This window comes from Anolis sagrei, chromosome 2 (genome assembly GCF_037176765.1).
Source record: "Anolis sagrei isolate rAnoSag1 chromosome 2, rAnoSag1.mat, whole genome shotgun sequence".
Taxonomy (NCBI): domain Eukaryota; kingdom Metazoa; phylum Chordata; class Lepidosauria; order Squamata; family Dactyloidae; genus Anolis; species Anolis sagrei.
In genome coordinates, this window is record NC_090022.1 from 171,348,911 (window position 1) to 171,369,725 (window position 20,815).

General features: G+C 43.6%; 2 protein-coding genes across 9 annotated transcripts in view; both read left to right on the forward strand.

Moving 5' to 3' along the window:
- VAV1 (vav guanine nucleotide exchange factor 1) overlaps window positions 1-5,866 on the forward strand; it is a 113,664-nt gene extending 107,798 nt beyond the window's left edge. The window contains exons 26-27 of the mRNA XM_067464113.1: window positions 1,752-1,903; window positions 5,607-5,866. Coding sequence (XP_067320214.1) covers window positions 1,752-1,903; window positions 5,607-5,660 — 206 coding nt within the window. The 3' untranslated portion in view covers window positions 5,661-5,866. The remainder of the gene's footprint in view (window positions 1-1,751; window positions 1,904-5,606) is intronic.
- Window positions 5,867-15,271: 9,405 nt separating this feature from the next.
- SMARCA4 (SWI/SNF related, matrix associated, actin dependent regulator of chromatin, subfamily a, member 4) overlaps window positions 15,272-20,815 on the forward strand; it is a 114,495-nt gene continuing 108,951 nt past the window's right edge. For 7 of the 8 annotated variants that reach the window (XM_060763327.2, XM_060763329.2, XM_060763331.2 and 4 more), the window contains exon 1: window positions 15,272-15,513. The gene's annotated coding sequence lies outside the window, so the exon portion shown is untranslated. Of the gene's footprint in view, window positions 15,514-15,564; window positions 15,725-20,815 lie in introns of those variants that run through there. The other variant, XM_060763328.2, reaches the window with a different exon arrangement.

Genomic DNA, 20,815 nt, shown 5'->3' on the forward strand with positions numbered 1-20,815 from the left:
CCAAATGTGGTACACAGGACTCCCATGCCCAATAGAAAACACTAGAAGGGTTTGGTGGGCATTGACCCTAAGTTTGGGAGTTGTAGTTCACCTATATCCAGAGAGCACTGTGGACGCAAACAATGATGGATCTGGACCAAACTTGGAACAAATATTCCATATGCCCAAATATGGACACAGATGGGAGTTTGGGGGAAATAGACCTTTACATTTGGGAGTTGTAGTTACTGAGATTTATAGTTCACCTACAAAGAGTATGCTGAACCCCACCAACGACAAAATTGGGGCAGATGTTCCACACAGAACCCCCATACTTAAGGCCATCCAGTCCAACTCCCTTCTCCAGGGCAAGAAAATGTAATCAAAGCCCTCCTGACAAAGAGCCATCCAGCCATAGATATAGATAGATAAATAGATAGATAGATATGATTCACACACAGAGAGATATAGTATCATAGATTTGAAAAGGACCCCTAAAGAACTGTCCTAAAGAAGGATAACGCCGACTTTTTTCTTTTCCACAATCGTGATGTCTGGTGTATTGTGTTCCAAAACTTTGTCAGTCTGGATTCGAAAGTCCTACAGTATTTTTGCATGTTCATTTTCCACAACTTTTGTGGGTTTATGATCCCACCAATTCTTTGCTGCTGGCAGGTGGTACTTGTGACATAAGTTCCAGTGAATCATCTGGGCCACAGAGTTGTGTCTTTGTTTGTAGTCCGTCTGTGAGATTTTTTTGCAACAACTGAGGATACGATTCATGGTTTCATCGGCTTCCTTGCACAGACTGCATTTTGGGTCATCCGCGGATTTTTCAATCCTGGCCTTAATGGCATTGGTTCTGATGGCTTGCTCCTGGGCTGCAAGAATCAGGCCTTCTGTCTCCTTCTGTCTCCAAGCAATATGTCCCAAATGCACTTTATGAAAGAGTTAGTACTGTCTGCACGCCCACCTATCTTTAAAATATCCAACCTATTTCCCTGGACATGCCCAGCATTTTAAAAAATTTTATTCTTACATTTGGCCCTGCCACAGGTTTTTAATTGCGTCGTGTCATTATTGTATTGTTTTTGCTTTATTATGAGTTATTTATTGTTGTATTGTTGTTGTTATGTTTTATGATGTATTTGGGCTCGGCCTCTTGTAAGCCGCACCGAGTCCTGCGGGAGATGGTAGTGGGGTATAAATAAAGGTTTATTATTATTATTATTATTATTATTATTATTATTATTATTCAGGGTTCCATTTATGAGCCATAACCAAGTCTTCTCCTTGTCAACTTTTCCTTCAATGTTCTCAAGGAACTGCCCATATAAGGTTGTGTTGTGCCAGCTGTCAGCTCTGGTTTGGAGTGCAGTTTTCTTGTACTGGTTCTTTGTCTGCTGTGCTTTGAGAAGTTTCCGATTATTGACTTCAATTAAGGCAGGTTCTTGGCTTTCCTCAACATATTTTGCCAGGGCGTGTTTTTCTTCTTCAACTGCTTGTTTGACTTGTAGAAGTCCTCTGCAACCAGACTTTCTAGGCAGATTATTATTATTATTATTTCCATCCAGCCTCTGTTTAAATGCTGTTTGCATTTATGGACTTTAATTAATTTCACTTTCTAAATCAGTGACCATTGCCTTCCAGCAGCTATGTCTTCAAATACCAAGGGCATGGTCAGAGAATGTGGGACCTGAGAGCATTTGCATCACTATGATGCACAAACTCTGATCCTGTCCATGACTAATTTCATATTTATTTCTTGACAGGGAAAGCCTTGAAGTATTTCGGCTCTGTCAAGGCTCGCTACAATTTCTGTGCACGAGATCGGACCGAACTGTCCCTCACAGAGGGAGATATCATAAAGATTCTGAGCAAGAAAGGGCAGCCAGGATGGTGGAAGGGAGAGATCTATGGCCGGGTGAGCACTTTTTATCCATATACATATGTCTAATTTTCCTCATCTTAAAAATGAGCAGGCTTTGGACAGAAATGAAACTGGTATAAACATACACTAGTCTCACTTCTAGAAGTGAATTTGAGATAAAAAGGAAAATCATTCTATTATTGGGTTGTTGTAGGTTTTTTCGGGCTGTATGGCCATGATCTAGAGGCATTCTCTCCTGATGTTTCGCCTGCATCTATGGCAAGCATCCTCACAACCACCATGCCAGACTACGCAGAGAAGCCATTGAAATACAAAAACATGTGGACAATTTCAACAGAAAGGAGGAAACCATGAAAATGAACAAAATCTGGCTACCAGTATTTTTTACCAGTAAAAATCTGGCTACCAGTATTTTTTACCAGTAAAAAAAACTCTAAAATTGCAACAGCACAACAACAGAGAGGAAGCAGGCAGGGACATCTAATTACCTCTCAACAAAAGTTTGCTCCAGGCACAGTCAGCCCATTGTATGCTAATCAAGGTGGTCAGTTGAAACATTCACACCTAGCTCCAGCAGACAAGAGTCCTTTGTCTCACCCTGGTCATTCCACAGATATATAAACCCCTTTTTCCTAGTTCCAACAGACCTCACTACCTCTGAGGATGCTTGCCATAGATGCAGGCGAAACATCAGGAGAGAATGGCTCTAGACCATGGCCATACAGCCCGGAAAAACCTACAACAACGCAGTGATTCCAGCCATGAAAGCCTTCGACAATACATTCTATTATTCTGATTCTATACACTATTGTAATTAGTTGCCTGATATGACAACTCCAACTCAGGAGAGGGAGCTACATTCGGCAAGTCATTTGAAATTTCAGAGCTCTAGATTGCTTAATTGTTTTTAAAATAATTATTAAAATTATTAAAACCAGTACAAATCTAAAACACACACAAACATCAAACACACAGAGAGAGATTTGAATGAAACAAACAATACAAATCCCTTCACTTTATTAATTAACAAGAACTACATATACCCAGCCCTTTGTTTCCATGGATTCTGCATTCACAGATTCAACCAACCATTTATGTAGGGGACACCACTGCTTTTATGGGACTTGAACATCTATGGATTTTGGTATTCACGAGGAGTCCTAAAACCAGACTCCAGAGGATATCAAGGGCTTACTGTACCCTTTAGAATCTTACATTGCTCAGTATTATTGCTCCTGAATTGAAAACATTGGCAAAGGATTGACTTGCATTACTCTCAGTCCATAAAATGCCATAATTGCTGTTAGAATACAGTTAAAAAAGTTATTGGGTTGTTGTAGGTTTTTCCTGGCTGCATGGCCATGGTCTAGAGGCATTCTCTTCTGATGTTTCGCCTGCATCTATGGCAAGCATCCTCAGAGGTAGTGAGCAAGCATCCTCACAACCTCTGAGGATGCTTGCCATAGATGCAGGTGAAACATCAGGAGAGAATGCCTCTAGGCCATGGCCACACAGCCCGAAAAAACCTACAACAACCCAGTGATTCCGGCCATGAAAGCCTTCGACAATACATTAAAAAGTTATTGTTCCAATCAGCTTAGGTCAGGGGTCCTCAAACTTTTTAAACAGAGGGCCAGGTCACAGTCCCTCAAACTGTTGGAGGGCCGGATTATAATTTATTTATTATTTTATTTATTTATTAACTTTATTTATACCCCACTAACATCTCCTGAAGGACTCGATGCGGCTTACAAGGCCAAGGCCAGCAACAAAACAACAGCATACAAATACAACAGTAAAACTCATAAAGCAAATAATAAAACATCAATTTGAAAAAAAGCATGAATGTGTTCCCATGCGCACTGCACATATCTTATTTGTAGTGCAAAAAACACTTTAAAACAATACAGTAATTAAAATGAAGAACAATTTTAACAAATATAAACTTATTAGTATTTCAATGTGAAGTATGGGCCTGCTGCTCATCAGCTTTTGGCTGATGAGATAGGATTGTTGTTGTTGTTGTTGTGTACTTTCAAGTCATTTCAGACTTAGGTTGACCCTGAGTGAGGGCCGGGTAAATGACCTTGGAGGGCCGTATTCGGCCCCCGGGCTGTAGTTTGAGGACCCCTGGCTTAGGTGGTTCAACATTAGAGTCTAGAGTGGAGTTGGAAAAGTGCAGCTCGTGGGCTGCATTCATTTCCTGGTTATGTTTGTGACATCTAAGACCTGCCAATGGGTAACAAAATGAAGGCATTTTTAAAATTTCTACTACAGTTTGGTTCCCCTTCTAAAACCTTTTGTTAACATTTGATCCCAAAAAAACTGGGTCAACTTATGATTCAGTATACATATAATACTTTAACTCTTATTTTAAAAGAAACCATACCCTTCTCTGAGTAAAGTGGTGAGTGGCAGGAGCTTAGTCCATCTCAGGAGAACCTAAAAGAAGCATTGACCCCCTCTACTCGTTCGGCCATACCCCAGCTTCTTACCTTTTTGAATACCTGGGTATGAAAATTGCACTGGTCAGGGTAGCTGACTCTGCGGCAATGCTGGCACTTTCTCCTTCCACACAATGACCCTTGATCTATCCATGGATCATGTCGAAACTCATAATTTTGGACCTCAAACTTGTCTTCAACTTATACATGGAGTCAACTTATCTATATAAATAAAAATGTAATGTTTTTTTGTGGGATTAACAGAACTCAAAAACCATTGGGCGAATTGACACCAAATTTGGATACAAGACACCTCTCAGGCCAACAAGTGACCAGCACTCATAAAAACACTGAAAAACACAGCAGAAGGGACTTAAAAAACAAAAAAACCCAACATTACAACACATGTGTAAAACCACATATATATACACAAACACACATATATACACACATATATGCATATATACACACAAAACACATACACAGAAAGGACGAAGGAAGGGAGAGAAGGAGGGATGGAAGGAGAGCAGGAAGTAAAGAAAGAAGGGTAGAGAAGGAAGAAGAGAAGAAGGGAAAGAAGGAGGGAAGGAGAGAAAGAAGGAAAGAAAGAAAGGTAGAGAAGGAAGGAGGGAGAGAAAGAGGAAGAGAAAGAGGGAGAGAAGAAGGGAAAGAAGGAGGGAAGGAGAGAAGGAAGAAAAAGAGAAGGGTAGAGAAGGAAGGGAGGAGAGAAGGAAGGAAAGAAAGAAGGAGGGAAGGAGATAAAGAAGGAAAGACAGAAGGGTAGAGAAGGAAGGAAGGAAAGAAGGAGAGAGAGAAAGAGGGAGAGAAGGGAAAGGAGAGAAGGAAGAAAAAAGAAGGGTAGAGTAGGAAGGAAGGAGAGAAGGAGGGAAAGAAGGAGGGAAGCAGATAAAGAAGGAAAGACAGAAGGGTAGAGAAGGAAGGAAGGAGAGAAGAAGAGAGAGAATGAAATAAAAAAGTGAAAAAGGGAAGGAAGGAGAGAAGGAAGGAAAGAGAGAAAGAGGAAGGAAGGAAAGAGACAAGACAGGATGGAACCAAAGAGCAAAGGAAGCAAGAAAAGAAACAGGTAGAGAAGAAAGAAGAAGGGAAAGAAAAAGAGGGAAGGAAGGAAGGAGAGAAAGAAAGAAGGAGAGAAAGAGGGAGGGAAGGTTGGCTACAGCAACGTGTGGCAGGTACAGCTAGTACATGAATATATTCCGTAGTAGGATTTTATAGCATTTTCCTTGTTTGCTGAAAATTTAGTTATTCTTTGCCTTAATTTGCTTTTTTCACAGGTTGGTTGGTTCCCAGCAAATTATGTGGAGGAGGATTACTCAGAATATTGCTGAGGGTACCATTTCAATGGGTACACCAAGGGATTCTTTGGCAGAGCACCCAGGAAAAATAATCAGAACCCATCTCTTTGCTTCTAAGAGCCATCGCTGATGAAAAACTACAATTATTTATGAACTCTCTTTAGTCCCCCGCTCCATCCCAAATCAGTCCCTGACCGCTGTGTGTTCTTGTGTCTAATAAAATGGGTGGGTAATAAGAACCTGGATCTGAATGCACCTCTGTCCACTCCAGTAAAACAAACCACATTGCCCTGGGGAGATCAAAATAATGCTCCTCTAGGAAAAGCTGTTTTTAAAAAACTGCAGACCAATATGCTGTAGCAACCAATGTGTTGTACTCTAAGTCCCCTTGGTGTGTATATAGTTCAAAGCAGTCTGCACCAACATGCAATCTCATTTTTTCTGAATTGCTCCATTGTCTTCTGTAGCCTATTGTAGAAACATCCTCAACCTGGAATGAATAAGTTGCATAATTCTGGGCACCACAATTCAAGAGAGATATTGACAAGCTGGAATTTGTCCAGAGGAGGGCGACTAAAATGATCAAGGGTCTGGAGAACAAGCCCCATGAGGAGCGGCTTAAGGAGCTGGGCATGTTTAGCCTGAAGAAGAGAAGGCTGAGAGGAGATATGATAGCCATGTATAAAATATGTGAGAGGAAGCCACGGGGAGGAGGGAGCAAGCTTGTTTTCTGCTTCCCTGGAGACTAGGACGCGGAACAATGGCTTCAAACTACAAGAGAGGAGATTCCATCTGAACATGAGGAAGAACTTCCTGACTGTGAGAGCCGTTCAGCAGTGAAACTCTCTGCCCCGGAGTGTGGTGGAGGCTCCTTCTTTGGAAGCTTTTAAACAGAGGCTGGATGGCCATCTGTCGGGGGTGATTTGAATGCAATATTCCTGCTTCTTGGCAGGGGGCTGGACTGGATGGCCCATTAGGTCTCTTCCAACTCTTTGATTCTATTATTCTATAACTGGGAGTCCCCGAAGGGAAGTCTTTCCAAGCCCTTCTTCTGCATCTTACGAAGACATTTGGAATCTTTCAGTCCAAATTATCTTGGGATATAGGTCTATTTTCTAGAGGCCCAATGGCACCTTTCATACTACAGAATTTTTTTTTCCGTGTCAGGAGTAACTTGAGAAACTGCAAGTTGCTTCTGGTGTGAGAGAATTGGCCGTCTGCAAGGACATTGCCCAGAGGACGCCCGGATGAATTGATATTTTTATCATCCTTGTGGGAGGCTTCTCTCATATCCCCACATGAGGAGCTGGAGCTGATAGAGGGAGCTCATCCGCCTCTCCCCGGATTCGAACCTGCGACCTTTCGGTCCTCAGTCCTGCTGGCACAAGATTAGTTACATGACATGGAATCCTGAAATTGTCAGTCACGGAAAGACATTTCATAATTTGACTGGATTTCATGGGATGGAATCGTAGTAGTTAAAGGGGAATAGGTAAAGGGAATGGTTTTCCCCTGACATTAAGTCCAGTCATGTTCAACTCTGGGGGTTGGTGCTCATCTCCATTTATAAACTGAAAAGCCAACGTTCGTAGACACTTCCAAGGTCATGTGGTTGGCATGACTGCATGGAGCACCATTACCTTCTCGCTGGAGTGGTACCTATTGATCTACTCACATTTGCATGTTTTCAAACTGCTTGGTTGGTAGAAGCTGGGGCTAACAGTGGGAGCTCACGCCGCTCCCCAGATTCAAACCTGCGACTTTTCGGTTAGCAAGTTCAGCTGCTCAGCGGTTTAACACACTTTGCCACCGGGGGCTCCTAAAGGGGAATAATAATGCTCTAATTGTGTAGCATGAATGGGCCCCTGAATAAATAAGTGCCATGCTTTGTATACAGAGCATATAAAGTTTGTCTTCTTGTATCTTCAGATTAAAGGGAAACACAAGAGATCTCTAGTGGGAAAGACCTTGCTTGAAAACTTGGGGACTTCCTCTAAGGTAGTGGATAAAACACTAGGCATCATGGGCTACTGGTCTCACTCAAAGTCAGGCAACTCCATCTTCCCTTGTGACACCTTTTTCCCCTCATCTTGAATCCTGAGTGAGTCCCTAGAAGCTGAGCCAGAGGCAACAGGAGAAACAAACGCTATCCCTTCCCTCAAAGCCTCTGGTGATGGTGCCTTCTCTTCTTGCTTAGGACTGAGACCCTGCAGGCGTGGTTCTTTTTATGCCTCAGCCTCTGAGGCGAACCACGAAGTAGACAGGGAACACTGTATATTAATAATCTGATTTCTGCCTGAGCCAGCCACAGACATCATCACCACCTGGCTGGCCCCGCTGAGGAATTTCCTGGACACGGGGTTGGGCCAAATCCCTAAACAAAGGTGACAATCAATGTCCATTGTGTACATGCAGAAACCAGCAGGAGGTTTCCGCTCTAGATCTGATACCACCAGCTGATACTTGCCCAACTGATGACTTCAATTGAGCTGAGAGATGGCTGGCCATGGAAACAGGGACTCAAAGTATGGACACACACTGGACTTCTTTATTTAACTCCCAAAGCTTGATTGAAGAAGACTACCACTTTTTGGAGGAGCTGAGGAGCCTTCTAATCAAGGTAAAAGAAGAAAGCGCAAAAGCTGGGTTGCAGCTAAACATAAAAAAAACCAAGATTATGGCAACAAGAATGACTGACAACTGGAAAATAGGGGGAGAAATCGTGGAGGCCGTGACAGACTTTGTATTTCTAGGCGCAAAGATTACTGCAGATGCAGACTGTGGCCAGGAAATCAGGAGACGCTTACTTCTTGGGAGGAGAGCAATGTCCAATCTCGATAAAATAGTAAAGAGTAGAGACATCACACTAGCAACAAAGATCCGCCTAGTCAAAGCCATGATATTCCCTGTAGTAACCTACGGATGTGAGAGCTGGACCTTAGGGAAGGCTGAGCGAAGGAAGATTGATGCTTTTGAGCTGTGGTGTTGGAGGAAAGTGCTGAGAGTGCCTTGGACTGCGAGAAGATCCAACCAGTCCATCCTCCAGGAAATAAAACCCGACTGCTCACTGGAAGGAAGGATACTAGAGACAAAGTTGAAGTACTTTGGCCACAACATGAGGAGACAGGAAAGCCTAGAGAAGACAATTATGCTGGGGAAAGTGGAAGGCAAAAGGAAGAGGGGCTGACCAAGGGCAAGATGGATGGATGGCATCCTTGAAGTGACTGGACTGACCTTGAAGGAGCTGGGGGTGGTGACAGCCAACAGGGAGCTCTGGCGTGGGCTGGTCCATGAGGTCACGAAGAGTCAAAGACGACTGAACGAATGAACAACAATCACTTTTCTGTACTTGAGCCCCTCGTCCTCGCCTTTCCCAGGAAACTTCCTCATCACCCAAGACTGAAACAAACCAATCAAGGACTCATTTACATTTCCCAATATGGCCATAGACTTTCTGGGACTCTCCTCCTCCCAGGACAGCTGTCCCTCAATAGACTTGTTGCAATGATCTACTGCCTTCGGCATTTAATTGAATCAAAAACTCTGGAGGTTTTTTGGGGAGCTGATTAATAATAGAGGAACACGGCAGAGTGCCCTAACACATTGCCCTTTAACTAAATATTCTTCATAGGTTCTAGATTCAGTATGTGTGGCCGGTCTCTGCACAGCTTCCAGTGGACGCAGCCATAAGGGGATTTTTGGCTATATCCCCTTTTTGTACCTTTTCCACGTTGCCAATAGGCTGGCTCTTATTATATGTCTATTGAATTCTTTATTCACCCTGTCCTTTTCATCCCATAGATAGGCATGCCATCCATATCTTAGATTATGTCCTTCCTTATTTTCCAGTCTGATATCTTGTGATATTTTGGAAACACTTTAGAAATGATTCACTCCTCCCCCCCCCCACACATAAAATTTAGTAATGAGTATTGATCCCCCTCCCCCAATTGATTGCACAGGTCTATACAGACGGACAGAACACTCAGTTCCTTGGTGCTCAGCCATTGGTTTTTTTGGCCACTTATAGAGGCAAAAGTACTCACCTGTTCTCCAAAGGGCCAAAGCTGGGACACAATTCCAAGGCAGGCAGAAAGGCATCTGTTGGATCTTTGACACAGTTCGTGCCATAATGGAGGTTTTTCTCTCAAATCAAGTAGAAGATTAATGCATTTATTACCAGAATTAAAATAAATATACACTGGGTACAATAATCAATGTCTAGCATTGCGTCTTCCATCGTCATCAGCAAACCCAAGGTAACACTGCCACCTTGGATCCTTTGCCAATGCTGGCTGGAGAGACAGGTGGAAAGCCTTGGGAGGAGTCCAGCTTGCATCATAAAGGTCTCTAGGCCCCCTTTGGGCAGCAGCCACAGGTCAGAAGAAGCCTCAGGACTTCATAAAGGTCTGACCCTCTGAGCAGTGATGGGTCAGATGACATCACCAGACTTCATAAAGATCTCCAGGTCCCTTTTGGGCAGCAGCCATGGGTCAGAAGAAACCTCAATGACCCTCTGAGCAGTGATGGGGCTGAAGGCATCCCTTGACTTCATAAAGGCCTCCATGTCCCCTTTGGGCATCAGCCACAGGTCAGAAGAAACCTCAGGACTTCATAAAGGTCTGGCCCTCTGAGCAGTGATGGGTCAGAAGGCAACACCAGACTTCATAAAGGACTCCAGGTCCCTTCTGGGCATCGGTCTAAGGATGCCAGGTTTTTTTCTTATGCACAGTTCCCCTTAGCCACACTCCAAAATTTGTTTCTAAAACTTGCCAAGATAAATAAAAACAAAAGAACAAATAATAAATGTTGGAAATGTAAGAGAAAAGAAGGTATATATGGTGGTCTTGTCATAAAAACCACGTATATTAGACAACTGTTAAAGAAACAATCCAAATAATTTTGCAACAGAATATACCATCGTCACCAGAAATAGTTTTGTTGGGCTGGCAAATGATATCATCAATAAGAAAAATATGGTTTTCTTTCAATATGCCATAGCACAGGCATAGGCAAACACCTCCAGGTGTTTTGGACTTCAGCTCCCACAATTCCTGGTCTCAGGCCCCTTCATTTCCCCCCTCAGCTGTAGGTTCTGTGATGTTTTTTTTTCTCCCCTTTTTAATAGTTTGAGTTAATGTTTTCTGATTTTTTTGAAAACAAAATAAAAACTTATTTGCATTGAAAGCTATGCAACACTCGTTCAGTTCTGAAAGAAAAACATGGAGACATGGAGGTCCTTCACACTATGAGCTGCAGATCCAGTGTGGAGTGGTGGTGTGAGCGATGGACGGGTAGACTGCGTGGCTCGTATAACTCAGGGCGTGTTGAGGCCTGGTCTGAGGAGGAGGGGGATCCTTTGGAAGTGGGGCCTTGTGCTCCTGAATTGGAGCCTGATGTGGAGTCTGAATTGGAGCCCCCCATAACTCCGGGACTGCCAGTACAGTGAAAAGATGGATAAAACAAAGGGTTGTTGTAGGTATTTTTCCGGGCTGTATGGCCATGGTCTAGAGGCATTCTCTCCTGACGTTTCGCCTGCATCTATGGCAAGCATCCTCAGAGGTAGTGAGGTTTGTTGGAACTAGGAAAAAGGGTTTATATATCTGTGGAATGACCAGGGTGAGACAAAGGACTCTTTCCTGCTGGAGCTATTATTATTATTATTAACTTTATTTGTACCCCGCTAGCATCTCCCGAAGGACTCGATGCGGCTTATAAAGGACAAGCTCTCAAAACACAACATAACAATACACAACCAAGGTGTGAATGTTTCAACTGACCACCTTGATTAGCATACAATGGGCTGACTGTGCCTGGAGCAAACTTTTGTTGAGAGGTGATTAGATATGCCTGCTTGTTTCCTGATTGTTTACTCTCTGTTGTTGTGCTGTTGTAATTTTAGAGTTTTTAATACTGGTAGGCAGATTTTGTTCATTTTCATGGTTTCTTCCTTTCTGTTGAAATTGTCCACATGCTTGTGTATTTCAATGGCTTCTCTGTGTAGTCTGACATTGTGGTTGTTGGAGTGGTCCAGTATTTCTGTGTTCTCAGATAATATGCTGTGTCCAGGTTGGTTCATCAGGTGGCTGATTTCTCTGGTTGAAGTAGTCTGCAGTGCCTTTCCTGTTCCTTGATTCGTGTTTGGGCAATGCTGCATTTGGTGGTCCCAAATGCAGAGAACAAAATCAACCTCTGTACATGGCATTCATCGACCTTGCAAAGGCATTCGACACAGTGAATCGCAGCGCTCTCTGGACCATCCTCCAAAAAATCGGGTGCCCAAACAAATTTGTGAACATCCTGCGGCTCCTCCATGATGACATGATGGCAACAGTTTTGGACAGCAGTGGCTCCCAAAGTGACCCATTTAAGGTGGAATCGGGTGTCAAACAGGGATGTGTTATTGCCCCAACTCTATTCTCCATCTTCATCACTATGATACTTCACCTTGTTGACGGGAAGCTTCCCATTGGAGTGGAAATCATCTATCGGACAGATGGCAAGCTATTCAACCTCAGCAGACTGAAAGCCAAAACCAAGGTCACAACAACATCTCTTATAGAACTCCAGTATGCTGATGACAACGTCGTCTGTGCGCATTCAGAATAAGATCTACAAGCCACTCTAAACACCTTTGCAGAAGCATACGAGAAGCTCGGCTTGTCATTGAACATTGAAAAAACCAAGGTGCTTTTCCAGCAGGCACCAGCCAACCCCTCTCCAATGCCAGTGATACAGCTTAATGGTGTAACACTAGAAAATGTTGATCATTTCCGCTACCTTGGCAGCCACCTCTCCACCAAAGTCAACATCGACACCGAAATACGTCGCCTGAGCTCTGCAAGCGCAGCATTTTTCCGAATGAAGCAGAGAGTGTTCGAGGACCGGGACATCCGTAGGGATACCAAGGTGATTGTTTATAAAGCTATTGTCCTCCCAACCCTGCTCTATGCCTGTGAGACGTGGACTGTCTACAGACGTCACATGCAACTCCTGGAACGATTCCATCAGCGCTGCCTCCGAAAAATCCTGCAAATCTCTTGGGAAGACAAGCTGACAAATGTCAGCGTGCTGGAAGAAGCAAAGACCACCAGCATTGAAGCGATGGTCCTCCACCATCAGCTCCGCTGGACCGGCCATGTTGTCCGGATGCCTGACCACCGTCTCCCAAAGCAGTTGCTCTACTCCGAACTCAAGAACGGAAAACGGAATGTGGGTGGGCAGGAAAAGAGATTTAAAGATGGGCTCAAAGCCAACCTTAAAATCTCTGGCATAGACACTGAGAACTGGGAAGCCCTGGCCCTTGACCACTCCAGCTGGAGGTCAGCTGTGACCAGCAGTGCTGCAGAATTTGAGGAGGCACGAGTGGAGGGTGAAAAAGAGAAACGTGCCAAGAGGAAGGCGCGTCAAGCCAACCCCGGCCGAGACCGCCTTCTACCTGGAAACCAATGAAGAAGAAGAAGATGCAGAGCAAGAATAGGGCTCCACAGCCACATACGGACCCACAAGAATATTGGAAGACAATCATCCTCGGAAAGCGAGGGATCGCCTAAGTGAAAGTGAAGTAAGGTCCCTATGTAGACTTGTACACAGCTGCATGGTACCCGGTAGACTCCTGCAGAAGTGAGAGGATCCCTCTTGTCCTTTGCTGAACGTAGCATTTGTTGGATTTTCTTGGTGGGTTTGTAGATACTTTGTATGTTGTGTTTCCTCATCAGCTTCCCTATGCGGTCAGTGGTTCCCTTGATGTATATTTGTATGATCCCTCTTGTCCTTTGCTGAACGTAGCATTTTTTGGATTTTCTTGGTGGATCATACACAGAGGCGGCCCTAGGTACTTTTCAATGGTAAGCAAACAGTATCCCCCCCCCCCAACCAATCACTGATATATATTTTCTGTTCATCGTGGGACTTCTGTGTGCCATAATTGGTTCAATTCCATCATTGGTGGAGTTCAGAATGCTCTTTGATTGTAGGTGAACTATACATCCCAGTAACTACAACTCGCATATGTCAAGGTCTGTTTTTCCCCAAGAGTGCTTCAAGAGTGCCCCTGGGCAAAATCAACTATACTGCAAATGCTTACTTTGCGTAATGGGTTGAGACGCCCCTGATCATACACATTAAAATACAGTCAAGGTAACTTTGGTGGGCCTCGTCCTTGAGTGGCTGCATCTTTTCCTCAGTTTTGTGCCTTCCTGTGTGATATTTCTGTTATATGATATATGATATGTCATTTCCTTGTTGTTGTTCATTCGTTCAGTCGCTTCCGACTCTTCGTGACCTCATGGACCAGCCCATGCCAGAGCTCCCTGTCGGCCGTCACCACCCCCAGCTCCTTCAAGGTCAAGCCAGTCACTTCAAGGATGCCATCCTTCCATCTTGCCCTTGGTCGGCCCCTCTTCCTTTTTCCTTCCATTTCCCCCAGAATCATTGTCTTCTCTAAGTCATTTCCCTGAGGGAAAAATAAACCTCTCAAAAATGTGCACATCGCCTCAGAGAGGCCCCTAAAATGTTCCTTTCCTGAGCAGTCTGGTTTCACGGAAAGGATTCCCATTTCTGCACGTTTTGAGATGGGCCTAATTCTTATTTTGCCAAGAAATAAAAACATGGGTTGTTGTAGGTTTTTCGGGCTGTTTAAACAAAACATGAACACAGAGAGGTGTCAATGTCTTGTCAAAGGCTTTCATGGCTGGAATCACTGGGTTGTTGTAGGTTTTTTCGGGCTATATGGCCATGTTCTAGAGGCATTCTCTCCTGACATTTCGCCTGCATCTATGGCAAGCATCCTCAGAGGTAGTGAGGTCTGTTGGAACTAGGAAAAAGGGTTTATATATCTCCAGAAAGACCAGGGTGGGACGAAGTACAAGAGTCAACCCTTCTTTTTAAACAGAGGCTGGATGGCCATCTGTCGGGGGTTATTTGAATGCGATGTTCCTGCTTCTTGGCAGGGGGTTGGACTGGATGGCCCATGAGGTCTCTTCCAACTCTTTGATTCTATGATTCTTCCTAATGTCTTTTAAAGGGATTTACTTTGGTGTCACCATTGTCCTTTAATCTAATTTCAGAACACTTTTTGAAACATTTTCTTTCTAGGAAAATGGGTTTATATATCTGTGGAATGACTGTGGTGGGGCAAAGAGCTCTTCTCTGCTGGAGCTGGGTGTGAATGTTTCAATAGAGAGGTAAAATCCTCCCTTCAGAGCTCGTTGCCTGCCTCGCAAATCCCCCTTCCCCCAATATTCTCCTCAGCCGCAGTGGTGGCCGCAATGCGCATGCGCACCGACGCCGCGGCCGGCTGGTTGGGGGGATGGGCACAGCCCTCGCGCTGCCAAAGCGCGCTCCTTTGCCTCGCGAGGCGCGCCCCCGTACGACTGGGAAGCCCGCCCCTTTCTCTACGTCATTGGCTGAGGCAGAGACAAAAGAGGAGGAGAGACATATTTGCATTCAAAGAAGCATAACAGGCCGCGTCACTTATGGGCAGAGAAATAGCAAAGGCCGGTGTAGAAATGTAAAGCGTGTCGCTATTGGCTGTTAAGAGAAAGCCTCATTCTCTAGACTTCCCGCCCATCTTTTCTGATTGGCTGGCGCTCGGAGTCTGAGTCTAAGCGAAGGAGGCGGGCGTAACACCCTGAGTGAGGGTTGTGAAATCCGCTCTGATTGGTGCGTCGAGAGGGAGCCTCGTTGAGCCGGTTAAGGAACGCGCAAAAGAAAGAAAGGAAGAAAGAAAGCCTGTGGGGAGCGCGCCCACGCGAGCCCAGCAGGAGGCGCGCAGGCGAAGGGCGGGGGAGGAGGAGGAGGAGAGAGCATCTCTTTGAGAGACGCAGGCAGTCACCTTCTTCTTTGTTCGCCGTCCCCGCCCGCGCTGGAACTCCTGGGCCGCCCGGTAAGCGAAAGGGCGCCGCGGGAGGGGATGGGGAGGGTGGATTGCGCATGCGCGGGGATGGCTCGCTGAATGAATGAGTGCAAGCCCGTGTGGACGGACCTGGGAGAGGGCATCGCGGGTGGGAGCATCCCACCTGAAGAGGAGGAGGAGGAGGGGGCGGGGAGAATTGGAAGGAAGCAGAGCATCCTTAGCCGGAATCTCACCTTGGATGGTAAGAGGGTGAACGTGTGAATGCCTGTACCCGTGTCTTCCTATTCCCATCCTCCCCCTCCTCTTTTCTCCCCTTTTTATTGCTCTTATTTCAGCCTCTGAAATATATAATCAACTCATCCATCATCAACATCATTATTATTATAATATTGTGAATGTGAACATTGACATATTTTGACAACACTATGATTAAAAATATAATAATAACTAGCCGTCCCCTGCCACGCGTTGCTGTGGCCCACATCAGGGTTCTGTGGCCCAATTCTATCGTTGGTGGGGTTCAGAATGCTCTGCGATTGTAGGTGAACTATAAATCCCAGCAACTACAACTCCCAAATGTCAAGATTCTATTTTCCCCAAACTCCACCAGTGTTCCCATTTGGGCATATTGAGTATCTGTGCCAAGTTTGGTCCAGATCCATTATTGCTTGAGTGCTCTCTGGATGTAGGTGAACTACAAAGCCAAAACTGAAGGTCAATGGCCATCAAACTCTTCCAGCGTTTTCTGTTGGTCATGGGAGAACTGTGTGCCAAGTTTGGTTCAATTCCATTGTTGGTGGGGTTCAGAATGCTCTGCGATTGTAGGTGAACTATAAATCCCAGCAACTACAACTCCCGAATGTCAAGATTCTATTTTCCCCAAACTCCACCAGTGTTCACATTTGGGCATATTGAGTATCTGTGCCAAGTTTGGTCCAGATCCATCATTGCTTGAGTGCTCTCTGGATGTAGGTGAACTACAAAGCCAAAACTGAAGGTCAATGGCCATCAAACTCTTCCAGCGTTTTCTGTTGGTCATGGGAGAACTGTGTGCCAAGTTTGGTTCAATTCCATTGTTGGTGGGGTTCAGAATGCTCTGCGATTGTAGGTGAACTATAAATCCCAGCAACTACAACTCCCAAATGTCAAGATTCTATTTTCCCCAAACTCCACCAGTGTTCACATTTGGGTATATGGAGTATTCGTGTAGAGTTTGGTCCAGATCCATCATTGCTTGAGTGCTCTCTGGATGTAGGTGAACTACAAAGCCAAAACTGAAGGTCAATGGCCGTCAAATTCTTCCAGTATTTTCTGTTGGTCATGGGAGAACTGTGTGCCAAGTTTGGTTCAATTCCATCATCGATGGTGTTCAGAATGCCCTTTGATTGTAGGTGAACTACAAATCCCAGCAACTACAACTCCCAAATGACAAAATAAATTTTTTTGAGTGGAGAACATACATTGGGTTGTTAGGTGTATTGTGTCCAAATTTGGTGCCAATTGCCCCAGTGGTTTTTGTGTTCTGTGGATACCACAAACGAACATTACATTTTTATTTATATAGATTTGAGCCTCTGAAATATATACTCATCCATCATCAACATCATTATTATTTGGATTTTTAAAAAAGAAAATATAATATTCCGAATGTGAACATTGACATATTTTGACAACACTATGATTAAAAATATAATAATAACTAGCCATCCCCTGCCATGCGTTGCTGTGGCCCACATCAGGGTTCTGTGGCCCAATTCTATTGTTGGTGGAGTTCAGAATGCTCTTTGATTGTAGGTGAACTATAAATCCCAGCATCTACAGCTCCCAAATGTCAAGATTCTATTTTCCCCAAACTCCACCAGTGTTCACATTTGGGCATACTGAGTATTCATTTATTATTTATTTAAAACATTTATATTCTGCCCTTCTCGCCCCGAAGGGGACTCAGAGCGGAGCACAACATATACATGGCAAACATTCAATGCCTGGGTACAATACATAAACATTAAAAACATTTATCTAAATATTAAAATACACCATTTAAAATAACACAATTTAAAACCGTCCTAACCATCCGCATCAAATCCAATTGGCCCTGTCATCTTCATGTAGAGTTTGGTCCAGTTCCATCATTGTTTGAGTCCACAGTGACCTCTGGATGTAGGTGAACTACAACTCCAAAACCAAAGGACGCTGCCCACCAAACCTTTCCAGTATTTTCTGTTGGTCATGGGAGAACTGTGTGCCAAGTTTGGTTCAATTCCATCGTTGGTGGGGTTCAGAATGCTCTGTGATTGTAGGTGAACTATAAATCCCAGCAACTACAACTCCCAAATGTCAAGATTCTATTTTCCCCTACCTCCACCAGTGTTCACATTTGGGCATATTGAGTATTCATGTAGAGTTTGGTCCAGATTGAATTGAATACTTTATTTGTATACCGCTCTTCTCAGCCCTTAGGCGACTCAGAGCGCTTAACAACAGTTTCAGTATACACAATACAAAATCATTGGGCATTTAAAAGCAATAGCATCAGAAATCATTAAACATCAGCACCAATACATCAGTACATCAATACAACAAATATAACAAATCCATCAGGTCTCATCAATGAAATCAGAATCCAAACTCGTTATCCATTATTCCGTGTTCCGATAATCAATCACTCATCCAGATCCATCATTGTTTGAATCCACAGTGATCACTGGATGTAGTGAACTACAACTCCAAAACCAAAGGACACTGCTTTCCAAACCCTTCCAGTATTTTCTGTTAGTCATGGAAGAACAGTGTGCCAAGTTTGGTTCAATTCTATCGTTGGTGGGGTTCAGAATGCTCTGCGATTGTAGTTGAACTATAAATCTCAGGAACTACAACTCCCAAATGTCAAGATTCTATTTTCCCCAAACTCCACCAGTGTTCACATTTGGGCATATGGAGTATTCGTGTGGAGTTTGGTCCAGATCCATCATTGTTTGAGTCCACAGTTATCTCTGGATGTAGGTGAACTACAACTGCAAAACCAAAGGACACTGCCCACCAAACCCTTCCAGTATTTTCTGTTAGTCATGGAAGTACTGTGTGCCAAGTTTGGTTCAATTCCATTGTTGGTGGGGTTCAGAATGCTCTTTGATTGTAGGTGAACTATAAATCCCAGCAACGGCAACTCCCAAATGACAAAATCAATTTTTTTGAGTGAAGGACATACATTGGGTTGTTAGGTGTCTTGTGTCAAAATTTGGTGTCAATTCATCCAGTGCTTTTTGAGTTCTGTTAATCCCACAAATGAACATCACATTTTTATTTATATAGATAATAATAATAATAATAGTAATAATAATAATCTTTATTTATAACCCGCCACCATCTCCCCAAAGGGGACTCGGGGCGGCTGACATGAGGCCAAGCCCAAAAATAATACAATATAATTAGACACAAAACAGGAAAAAAATCATAACAAAATATACAAAGTAACAAATAAAATAGTACAACAAAACATAGTATAATAGTTAATGATCACAAACTAATTGTAAATCTTTTCCCACATCCACCTTTTCTGCTTCGAGCATCCTTTTGAAACAATCCATCTCAGGTTAGTGGCATCTTCGGAGCAGCCCCCAACCCCAAATTTAAGCTTGAATCATTATTGTACTTAAAAATAAAATAATTTCATTATTTTTTTGCCCCTCGTTTAGCTCTTTGACTTTTCTTAACTTGTATCTTCGCCTTTGGTGATAATGAATGAATGAATGAGGGAATGGTTTACAATGGATTTGCAGCTGTTTTTTGCATTCACAACACAAACATGATTCTTATAAAAATCAAAATAATATATTAGAGGCTTGGATTGAATCAATAATGGGGGAAATTAGGGAGAAACCCCCCCCCCCCCATCGTGTCCTTCTTAATTACAGTGGTGAAAGCCAGCCAAAAGAAATGTTCCTGGACCATTGTCCATCCCTTGCTAGTGAGCCCCTTCTGCTGGGCCTCCCACTCCTCCCCTCCTTTTGACCCACCAACACTTTGATTCTTCCTCCCATCATCCCCTTCTACATCACTCCAAGCCAAAGTCTCTGGGGCCCCTTCCACACAGTTGAATACAATCACACATCTGCTTTGAACTGGGATATATGGCAGTGTGGACTAAGGCCCCTTCCACACAGCCCTATATCCCAGAATATCAAGGCAGAAAATCCCACAATATCTGCCTTGAACTGGGATATATGGCAGTATGGACTAAGGCCCCTTCCACACAGCCCTATATCCCAGAATATCAAGGCAGAAAATCCCACAATATCTGCTTTGAACTGGGATATATGGCAGTATGGACTAAGGCCCCTTCCACACAGCCCTATATCCCAGAATATCAAGGCAGAAAATCCCACAATATCTGCTTTGAACTGGGATATATGGCAGTATGGACTAAGGCCCCTTCCACACAGCCCTATATCCCAGAATATCAAGGCGGAAAATCCCACAATATCTGCTTTGAACTGGGATATATGGCAGTATGGACTAAGGCCCCTTCCACACAGCCCTATATCCCAGAATATCAAGGCAGAAAATCCCACAATATCTGCTTTGAACTGGGATATATAGCAGTGTGGACTAAGGCCTCTTCCACACAGCCCGATATTCCTACGGATCCCTACAGATGTCCTGGTAAAACATGTATTTTGTATTACATGCAATATTACTAATAATATTACAATATAGTACAATATACTAATATATAATACTGATATTGTACTATGCTAATAATATAATATATTGTATATACATAGAATATTTATAATATAATGTAATATAATTTAATACTAATAATAATACAATATTGTTTATATATATAAAAATGCTCTGTACGTAATGAGTACCCTAAAAACAAAAGAACCAATGAACGAAATCACACCAAATTTGGCAACAAAATGTCTCACAATGCAAGGAGTGACCATCACACAAAAAATTATGATTTTGTCATTTGGGAGTTGTAGTTGCTGGGGTATATAGTTCACCTATAATCAAAGAGCATTCTGGACTCCACCAACGATGGAATAGAACCATAGGACTCCCATGACCAACAGAATCGTTTGGTGGGCATTGACCTTCAGTTTTGGAGTTGTAGTTCACCTACATCTAAAGAGCACTGTGGATCTGGACCAAACTTGGCATGAATACTCAATATGCCCAAATATAATCACAGATGGAGTTTGAGGGAAACAGACCTTGACATTTGGGAGTTGTAGTTACAGGGGTTTATAGTTCACCTATAATCAAGGAGCATTCTGAAGCCCACCAATGACAGAATTGGGGCAAACTTCCCACACAGAACCCA